General features: G+C 34.1%; 1 protein-coding gene across 1 annotated transcript; it reads right to left on the minus strand.

The window, feature by feature from the left end:
* Nucleotides 1–2,188: 2,188 nt before the first annotated feature.
* LOC126965194 (uncharacterized) lies at nucleotides 2,189–9,864 on the minus strand. Its single transcript, XM_050808634.1, has 8 exons — nucleotides 9,722–9,864; nucleotides 9,011–9,271; nucleotides 7,066–7,334; nucleotides 6,796–6,979; nucleotides 5,881–5,980; nucleotides 4,214–4,318; nucleotides 2,765–2,920; nucleotides 2,189–2,315 (listed from the first exon to the last, which is right to left on the minus strand). Exons 1-8 carry the CDS (start codon nucleotides 9,862–9,864, stop codon nucleotides 2,262–2,264), a joined length of 1,272 nt encoding a protein of 423 aa, XP_050664591.1. The 3' UTR covers nucleotides 2,189–2,261.
* Nucleotides 9,865–11,453: the final 1,589 nt, after the last annotated feature.

Below are 11,453 nucleotides of genomic sequence, written 5' to 3' on the forward strand. Positions count from 1 at the left end.
TTTTTTAAATGTAGTTTTCTTTTATTTTTTACTTTTTAGTGTCATTAATCAGGTAATCTATAAGATTTCGTTGCTTTTTATTCTGATATATTAAATAGCAATTTTTTTAAGTAGCCTATAGGTTGGCCTATGTAAGGTTCCGCGTGCCTTAAACAATATAGATCCCCTATTTCACTTACTAGTGAGAGACTGAAATATCGTGAAGAACGTTTATTATCTATGATTGACAAATAATAATAATAGTATATAATCAAACAAAATGAAAACTCCTTAAAAAAGCAGTACACAAACTATAATAACTTCATCCACGTAAACGAAAATATTCATAAAATTAAAACTACTTGGCCAATCCATGTCAAATTTAAGGGGACCAAATGGCAAATATTCCGCATCAAACTAAAGAAGAATCACGAAAATCGAATGATAAATCTCAGCGTAATCGGTGTACGTAAAAAAATACCAATTGAATTGAGAACCTCCTCCTTTTCGAAGTCGGTTTACAAAATGAAGGACATAAACATGCTGAATTCAATATCACAAGAATGTACATTTAAACGTTATATGCAATAACATGATTGCATGTCCAATGCAATTATAACACAGACGGAGACGAACACGAACGGAACATCGTCTCAAATAATAATATTACGAACAGCTACAAACTTTACAGAGACACGGGACTGCGACGTGTGTGCGGAAATAATGATATCATGAGTTTAAAATTGTGTGCTCACTGCCGATAACTTTGTGGAGACTACGTGATACTTGTGAGTGTCTTGTTTCGTATTATGTCACTTTAAACAAATTATATAGTTCTAATGCTCCAAGTAGAGGATGAGAGGTTTGAGAAAGAGACGAAATAGATAAGCCGTGAAACCGTTTTGAAACAATTTAGTGTCCATTAGTCTCCTGACAAATTGGACCGCATTTGAATTTAAGTGTTTTTATCGTATGTTCTGTGTTTTAACGGATATTAATTAAACAATATAATGGTGTCGTGTTCTGTTAGATTGCGGTGTTATCTATCATTTCACTGGCAATTACTGATTCGTCTATACAGCTGGCGTAGTCGTAAAGTGTCGAACAATGTTTCACGTTGACGTGCCACATGTTCTGTTAGACTTTGCTTATAATTGAAACTAAAATGACAGGTTGCGTAGTAAAACTTTGTAAAAATAATACTACAAGCAATAAGAAAGACACTGAGATCACATATCATCAGTAATAATCAAACAGTATTGACACGAGTGTGTGAGTAATCCCTGTCGGGATTGGAAATAATAAATCCGTTTAAAGGAACGAGTCTTTGTTGCGTTCACCTTTAAAACTTTCACTTCACCGGTCTACCGCTGTTCCTCTTGTCGATGGCGGTGCCTTCAGCAGAGCACACCGCACTGAACACTAGTACTCTTCTATCTTCTTCTTTCTTCTTAATCACTCTCCATTTTTTACTACTTCTTCTACTCTTCCTTATTTTCCCTTTTCACTTTGAGTCTGAACTAGAACTGCCGTAGATCACGCTTAGTACGGCTTATATACCACCGAGTCTGTTCTATTTTCTAAACGCTTTTGTCATTCCTCTGGTGTTACAAGAGAGTATGAGGCGCGGTGATCACTTAATGCCAGGTGATCCCTATGTACACTCCTCCTCTTCCATACTAAAAAACATTTACCTCTTGAATTATGAGCTTAGAAGTGATGCTTTTACATCCAGATTACAATAACAATACATGTTCAAATGTATCTGCGCCATACCTTATTCCATATCCATCCTCATACCTAAACCAGTTCCGTCTATACGACCTTTTTCTTCTAGTGGAAGGCTGGCCAGAGAAGAGAGCCTCTGGTACAAGCGCAAGGAAATTCCGTCCGTGACACCACGCGAGTGAACACACCGCCAGTCTGTCTGCGTTGACACACGAAGATGGCACCACTAATACCCAGTTGTTCGCTACCTACTGAATATACCTACCGCACCGCGAGTGAATTACGTCACGATATTTCGACAATACAGTGTTTCACCATACAACATACAGTCCACACAAACACCGCTTGCAAGAACAGAACAGAGGAATACCATGACAAATCTCATATATTTGTAAACAGTGATCACTTAACCCGAATAAGGTTATTTGCCCTGTAATCTGATAAAGATATCAAACATGGTTAAGAAAGTAAATAATATAATAAAAGAAAAAACAAATAATTAATATTCAATATCATCCAAGAAAAAACAATTTTTTACATGTTATAATATTATATTAAATGTTAGCCTGCCTCAACATATTATAGAATGAATACGCCGAAGCCATTTTCTGAAAATAAAAGAAAATTTATTACCATATCATAGGGGATTAATGTAACAAAAGAAGAAGCTAGGTAATGTTATTGTCACAACCTTCTTCACCTGACTGCCTCCGGTATATCTTACAACACTTAACACAAATGAAAATCTGACAGAACTATGTTAGAACTTCAACACATCTGTTAAAGACTCATATAGTTAAATACTGTCTACAAAACAATTACTCATTAACCAGATGTGTTACCCTGTTGTGGGCTCAGTACACCGACAAGACCATAACTCGATCTGTCTTTGTGGATAGTCGTATTATAATATTAAAACAGCGATATTTGTCTTTGTGGATAGTTGTATTATAATATCTTTTTAATTTTAATCACTTTTGTTTTCACTGTACAATTATTAAATAAAATAAATAAATAATAAAGATACAAACGTATAAATTAATATAAAAGGACTTACATTTGAAAATGTTTGGAGTGACACTTCTTCAAATCCAGGGGTTTTAATGGGCAATGGTCTCAGAGACCTTTGCATAATGAGTACTAAGTACGGTCGGATTATCGGATTTGCATTCCAAAATGGCGTGTTCCAGCACGCGAAACAAATTGAACTCACCTGAAATAATTTATCATTTAAAATATACTTGCAAGTTGAATCAATGTAGCAAACAATAATAGTGGTATGACTAACGTTATCATTCATTTTTTGGGAAAGCGGGATATCTGTAAAATTAAATAATAAATAAAAGATTTTTTACAATTTTTTTTATTATATAAGATAGAATAATTAAAGCACTAATCACAAAATAATTAACTATGCACTGCTTGTGAAGCCCTAGTAGTGGCGTAACTTCTAAGTTGTATTTTTGTATTTGTCGGCTGAGCAAATTTGTTTCAAAATATCGGGTCATCTTCCCGTTCGAATCTGGCTTCCCGTGAGGTGGACCTGCATCGAGCGGGAAAAATACATTTTAAATTATCGTTTGGTCTGTTTGCAAAATGTCAGCCTTGCTGGGGACATCGGGACAGACTGCCAGAAAGTGGGATTGTCCCTCACAAAGCGGAACGTATGGTCAACGTTAAATATGAGTCAAGTTTGTAAATATTTCAGTTTAAGATATACTAATAAAGACAACACTTGTCACAAATATTGGAATCCAAATCATTTCTTTCAAATAATATATATTGATGATCTAAACTAACTAACTCACTCGTCAACAGCTAAATTATTAACTTACTAGCTGACAAGACAGACGTTGTTCTGTACATAATAAATTAAATTCTGTTTTTAATGAATTTGTCGATACGAGTAGTATATCGTAACATCTTGAATTATTTCGTAAAATATGCTCCCTGTTGTTATGATGAAATTGTTTCTCAGCAGAACTGTCAAACCGTACGTCAATAAATTCTCTCATAGAAAATATGTCTATATAAAACAAATATTGGAAATAAAAATAATTATGAGTCAAAAATCGAAATATAAGTATCCTATCTTTCAAGTTGGACTAAACTGCACTCGATGAAGTAATCCCAATTAAAATGCGTTCATTAGTTTAGGAGTTCACTGGAAACAAACATCAGGACTTATATATAGACTAGCGGACCCGACAGACGTTGTCCTGTACACACGTCTTAAAAATCGGTCCAGCCGTTAGTAGGTGTTCACTAACATATATGGACTGGATTGAGAATCTAAACCAATCTGAAACACACCAAATATCATCATAATTGGATCAGCCGTTTTGGAGTTGGTTCAATTGTGAATCTTAGCCAACCTCGAATCAACTTGAACACACACAAAAATTCAAATCGGTCCAGCCGTTTAGGAGGAGTTCACTGTCAACACACGTGCAGAAGAATTATATATATATAAAGATATAGATAAGGTAAAGATTCAAATTTTTACCTTCAATGCTAGAAAACTACACAAATAGCTTGGTACAAATACCGATATAATTGTTGCTGCGCATAGCAAAGCCAGTACAATATTAAACTCTCCCTCTTCTAATCTCTGTAACAATATTAGTAAATAAAGCAAAATATAATCTTATTTTCTTTGTAAGACGGTCACACCCATACAGACATAATATTTTTATATTATTACGTAATATAGCTGATTCTTCCTATCTATTAAGTAAAATAGGATTACGCTGCAGAAGACCTACATCCCATACATATGTAAAGATGTCGAATTTATAGTGATAAATTAATACATACTATAGAGTAAATCTTATAACTATATTTACAATACTACGACTACATAAAATTAAAACTATCATTACGTGGAAGCGTACCAAGAATACTGGCAGCATTACCGCGTTGGATAGCAAGGCTGATCCGTTGACCGAAATAGCTGCCAGCGCTTGGGTTTCCAGTAGCCTTATTGAGGCGCGAAGATAGTATTTTGAACATTCTCCGCGCCTCTGGGCCCCACGGGCCAAGTGTCTCGACACCAAACGGCACAAAGATGTATGACTCACTGAGACCAACATATTTGCGACGCTTGCTGTCTTCGGCAGTCGAAGCAGCAGCCCCAGCACCAACTGACGTAACTTGGACATGAGAAGGAGCCAGAGTGTCGACGCAAGTAGCGTCCCACACCAGCGCCCTTCCCCGTGCCCAAGCTACCAGCGTCATTCCATCAGGATGCTTGCCATTTGGCTCTAAAACAGCTGGTATATTAAGAGCGGCAAATGCCCTGCGGATGACTTCATTAATGCTGGCGTGACGACTGATACCGCCTGCCGATTTTAGGCAGGATAACCCGTGGCGTCCAAGAGCATCTACCTGAACGCCACATCTACATGTAAAGATGTATTAGATGTTGCTTATGCGAGAACAATACACGGAAATTACAGACTACTACGGATTATACAGTCATATTGTTATGTATATTTCATGAAATTTCGAAACAAAACCACAACAAATTACGAGCTTTGAAGTCCAGAACAGAGTTGTATTGAAACAGCATCTTTTGCATGGGACCAACAATTTGCAATAAGTTACCTGACAATATTAGGCGCGAAACTATATTCTACTTTAAGCATACTACTCATTAAAAGATTTTCTTGACGATAAAATAGTGAATAATAAAAATTAACTTCGACTGAACTCAATATCGTTGCGTAGCTAATGACATTATATTACAAATTAAACTGAATAAGCCTATGAAATAATAACTATTGTACGATTGACTTTAATTTAAGTTTGCTTGGGATGTATATCTTTTTTAGTATAGTGTAGTTTATTATAATTGTTATAGAAATTAAAACGTGAACTGACAATGTATATTGTACTCCACTGTAAGTTTGCATGCGTTATGGGTTAGGATAAGAGCACCTGTCAATTATAAACCAACAGCATCTTATTCTTACCTTATCTTGCAAATAAAGATGATTTGATTTGAAAAGGTTTGTGATAATTTAAAGTAATTTTTGTTTCTGATTATCTTCTTATTATTCTAATAAGTTCTGTCAATATATATTATTGTAATACTGTTTGTTCCCTATACATGAATAAATAAATAAATATTTGTGACATTATAAAGTAAAATAAGAACAGCGACATAATTACCTTAGTGATACAGTAGGCACTCAAACACACCACAGGTGCGCAAACTTTTTGTTCAAACATTAAAAATTTTGTGTAGACTTTCGCATAATATCTCAATAGGCTGAAATAATGTTTTAAAACGATATAATAACTGGATAGAATTAATTTTCTTTGACTTATTTAAGTATACATTAAAATAAATTTATTTTATACTAGATTCAAGACTAATTAAGATCATTGTATAGTACTTTATGCATTTTTAATTAATTGATGATATAGTTCATAAAATTTCGAGAATTATCAAGTTAATCTTTTTTTTTAATGGAATAGGAGGACAAATGAGCGTACGGGTCACCTGTTGTTAAGTGATCACCGCCGCCCACAATCTCTTGCAACACCGGAGGAATCACAGGAGCGTTGCCGGCCTTTATCTTAATCAATTTCTTCAATTCTTAATCAAGAGAAACGTAATTTATTTTATCTACGCATTAAATCCTCTATTTAAGATTCTAAAACAGTTAGCTTATTGCCAACATTAAAACACCCAATGTAACCATTACATCATCCAAACGAGTGTTGTAATGAAATTCATTACAACATTATACCGTCCGTTTTCATTACAACACTCATTTGGATGATGTTATAGTTACTAAGACTGGTTTTTTTTAATGTTAACAGTAAGCTACCTGTTTCAGAATCTTTCAAAGAGGATTCATATTATGGATGTTAATAAAGTCCTGTATGTTGCAGATGATAATTAGGTATTAAAACACTCATGTGATACTATTATATCAAATCCACATTCATGTTTTAATATCCCTTATTACACAACAGTTGCATAAGTAACTATTAAGAAAGTCAAACCGCCCTTGTAATTATAATTATCAAACATTGAATATAATATCTTATATATTCATTTTAAATGTTATCTCATACTCAAGCATAGATTGATGCATTTGAACAATCTTTCTCATCCGATATTTAATTAAAGCTGAAAAATATCTCTCATTCTGCTTAGTTGCGGGATGAACTCCTTTCAATAGATCTTCAACACTCCAAATAACCATGTCAGCTTTCGTTGCTATCTCTCTTACCCACAATATCTGAGTTTTCATCATAACTGTAAGACCAATTCTTATATTTAATTATATGCAAGGATATCAATTACAAGTAGAAATTATTCAAATTTATAAAATAATAACTTACATAAATAATTAAGTATGTAAGCACTAACGCAAACATTGGCATATACAAAACTTATTTCATATATTGGAGTTTTACCGAAGTCAGTTTTGAAGGCCCAAAACGGGAAAATCAATGGTCGTTTGCTTTGTTCCGTGGCAAGGTCAGTTGAATACCATAGAATGAGTTGAAGAATTGAGATAAACATCATTGAAATACCAATACTGCCTATAAATATCATAAAATACAAACAATATTTCCACGTTTCAAGTTGCTTTCTAAAAAAATTCTTCCTGTAAAAAAAATAATTAATTCAATGAATAGTTTTTTATATTAAAGGCTATTAGTGGTGATAGTAATGTCTTTCATAGCGGTTGAAATAATGTTGCAAACCTTAAGTAACTCACCGAGTTGTAAAATAAAACTAGCGATAGTTAACTTCATGTTTGAACTTAGAAGTCCTCTCAGTAGTATCAGTTAAGGCAGATGATTTCACAAGGTGGCTCCACTTAAAATAGTTTTCTTCCATCGCTTGGCAGTGAATTGCCTGTATGGGGTCAAATTAAAAAAACCGATTGGGATATATCGATTCCAAGTTTTTTTTAATTAATTAATTTATTGAAATACAACGTAAAACACAAACAAATAAACTATACTACAAAGATACTATATTAAAGACAGGAAACAATCAAAATTGATAAAAATTGCATGCATACAAAGTACACATGTCAGAATTGAAACCTGTATTGTGAAACCTCTAAGCTATGATATGAAGTCCTAGTACATGTCGCTAGGTTGACACATGATTTCAACTACTATGAAAGACATTAGTATCACCACTAATATTTACCTTTATACTAAAGAAACAAAACAATCAAAATTGTAAAACTAGGTATCTTTTCTTACATTCTTTGAACATGATTTCAACTACTATAAAAGACATTACTATCACCACTAATATTTACCTTTATACTAAAGAAACAAAACAATCTTTGAACAAACACCCCAACGAGCTGGTAAATAGACATAGACATATTTTTATTTCACATCACACAAATTAATTTACAAAGTTTTATTAAACACCTTAAATTAAAACATAACAATATCGTTTAAAGTAATATTTGTGAAATATATAATCAAGAATGATGCGAAAATGGACACCGTTCAGCGTAGCAAATGCTACAGCGTTTTCAGCGTAGCCCATTACGAGACAAACTCGCGATGTGGTTTAGAAACGTTTGTAATTTTTTTATATACTTATACTACACTACTACTTATATACACATACTAAATAAATAAATCACACTGTGGTGCTACATCAAGTACACAGCTTAGAAGACAGATGGCTCGAATTACAGCCGCGTGCTTTTGCTCTTGAGTGCGTGCAGGCGGCTGCGTTAATAATGCGTGTATATGCCAATACAGGCATAATAAGTCATGCAGGACTGTACTTAAATTGAAAAGATGTGGTACCTTGTCTTTCTTCGTATTAGAGAGTCTTTTTAATACTGCGTAGAATACTCAGATAGTCACAAAGCTTTACTCAAGAACTTATAAAGATTTGTAACAAATAGCAAATTAGTAAATTATGATACAAGTGAATTAAGTTGCAGCCGGAGCCGAAGGCGAGGGCGTAAATCAGCTGAGTGTGTAGTTAGCAAACTTTTTGCAGTTTCATACGCTATTTTTCAACAGAATTGTGAGGGGAAAACAAACTTTATGGCATAAATCGTTCAAGCAAAACATAAAAAAATTGGCAATGACGCCCATCGAATCCACGATCCTCAGGTTCTGTAGAGAAGACATACCAAGATTTAAGAACAATACGTCACTCAAATTGGCTCAGCTGGAAGAGCGCTCGGACGAAACCCCAGAGGTCGCGGGATAGAGTCCAGTATCGGTCATAAATTTCGGTAAAAATTTAATATAACTGTGAAATGATAAAAAGCTCCATTAATGTATAAGTTACCTGTATGTTGAGTCACCACAGCATACCAATAGAAAATCCTCTCTAAGAATCTCTAGGAACTTGTGGTACTCCGGGAGGTCCGTTCTAGTACTCCAAAGTATTAATAGTTTGTAGATCATGATAAGAAAGTAAGTCCCAGACTCAGTTAAGTAAACTATATCCAGTTCGTCTATTCCGTGGTACAATCCCATTGCAAGGATCGATAATGCACTAAGACCACAAAATAGAATAACGGATTTCAATAAATACCTAAAAAAGTATATAATTTAGAATTTATCCTTTAATTTACGAATATATAAAAATAAATTTAATTAAAAGTATTTTCAGATTGTTGCATTAAAACGACTTGTGATTATTAAAAACTGGGATGCCGGCTAGATTATGGGTACCATAACGGCGCCTTTTTCTGCCGTGAAGCAGTAATGTGTAAGCATTGTTATGTTTCGTTCTGAAGGGCGCCGTAGCTAGTGAATTGACTGGGCAAATGAGACTTAACATCTTATATCTCAAGGCGACGAGCGCAATTGTAGTACCGCTCAGAAATTTAGGTTTTTTCAAGAATCCTGAGCAGCACTGCATTGTAATGGGCAGTGCGTATCAATTACCATCAGCTGAACGTCTTGCTCGTCTCGTCCCTTATTGTCATAAAAAAAAAACAAAGTTGGATAAATGTGGTACGAAAATTTCTTTGATTACTTAAATCAAACTTACGTCCATTTTGGTATTGGTTCGTCGAATACTTGAAACGCTTTCAGTAAAATGAAGCAAGTTTTGTGAAACTGAAAGGGGTCGACGTAACCTTTTGAAAAATCAAAGGCTTCTTTATTGAAAAAGCTTTTAATGCGATTTGACATCTTGATCGTTTCAAATAAGAATTTAAAATGAGTGAATTGTTTCGATACGATGACATACAGGAGGCTATTAAATTAAAGCTATCATATGGTAGTATGTAGTAATACAGGGTGTTGTGTTGTTGGATTTGCTTTGCTGTAAAGTGTAAGACAATAATATGTAAAATAATGATTATTTTACCATGAAAATATACTTTACTAGTGGACCCAACAGACGTTGTCCTGTACACACGTCTTAAATTTGAAAAATCTGTCCAGCCGTTAGGAGGAGTTCACTAACATACACATGAGCAGGAGAATTATATTATATGGACGTAATTGAGAATCTAAACCATTCTTGAATCCACCCGAAGACACACATCAATCTCAAATTCACTGGAACACACAAAAATCTCATCAAAATCGGTCCAGCCATTCAGGAGGTAGTTCAATTGTGAATCTAAACCATTCTCGAATCCACCTGAAGACACACAGAAAGTTTCAATAAAATCGGTCCAGCCGTCTAGGAGGAGTTCAGTGACATACACACGCACACAAGAATTATATATATAAAGATATGTATGCAATACAAAATAACACCTATTGTATTTACCTATTTATCGTTTTATATACTTTATTATATTTTGCACAAATTAAATTTAAAAACAAAATTTATGAACATTGCGGGACTTGAAACCGCGACCTCTCGCGTTCCGTGCGTGCGCTCCTCCACTGAGCTAACCGTTCGAGTGACGTATCGTTGATAAATCTTGTGTATTTTTTTCAGCTCTCAGGTTGTGGCTCCATCTACAAGATCAACTTTGCAGTTGATAGCATGTTCCACCCCAATATTTCCATAATAGAAAATTTACTTAAGATGTCACTCTATCAAATCTAAACAATTTGTTATTTTTAAGTAATAATCCTTACCTCTGGGATTAATTACACAAATTAAATTTAAAAACAAAATTTATGAACAATATGGGACTCGAACCCACGACCTTTTGCGTTCCGTGCGAGCGCTCTTCCACTGTGCCAACCGTTCGAGTATCGTATCGTTGATAAATCTTGTAGGTCTTTTTTAACTCTTTTTCTCATTTTCAAATTTAATTTGTGTAACTAATCCCAGAAGTGAGGGTTATCGCTTTGAAACATAACAATTTTTTTGTTTTATTTTCTTAAAATTTTGTTTTCACTTGTACTTATAAGTGAAAACTGTTTTGGCTGATATGAAATGCATAGATAAGAAAAGTTTTTATGTAATATTAATTTGTAAGGCTGTGTGTTTTCCATATTAAATCCCTACATAATATTATAAATGTTAATGTAAATTTGTTTGTTACGCTTTCACGCCTAAACCACTAAACCGATCTTAATAAAATTTAGTACAGAGATAAACTTGAGCTTGAAAAACGACATAAGCTACCTTTTATTGCAAAAAAAGTAAATGCAGTTGTTGAAATAAAGAATGGCAGTTTGTATGGAAATTCGTCATTATCGAAGATAAAACCATAAAAATTTGTATTTTGATAAGATTAAAGTTCACGGGGAAATACTATTAAAGAGACTATCCACAATGTCAAGGGATATGCGCTGCCAGCAGCGGAAAGGGC

Source organism: Leptidea sinapis, chromosome 6, assembly GCF_905404315.1.
Source record: "Leptidea sinapis chromosome 6, ilLepSina1.1, whole genome shotgun sequence".
NCBI lineage: Eukaryota > Metazoa > Arthropoda > Insecta > Lepidoptera > Pieridae > Leptidea > Leptidea sinapis.

Coding starts and splice junctions, on each gene's coding strand:
- LOC126965194 (XM_050808634.1), bottom strand. CDS start 9,864: ATGTCAAATCGCATTAAAAGCTTTTTCAATAAAGAAGCCTTTGATTTT. Junction 9,272..9,721: donor GAACCAATACCAAAATGGAC/GTAAGTTTGATT, acceptor ATTCTAAATTAT/ATACTTTTTTAGGTATTTAT. Junction 2,316..2,764: donor CACTCCAAACATTTTCAAAT/GTAAGTCCTTTT, acceptor TTTTATTTTCAG/AAAATGGCTTCGGCGTATTC.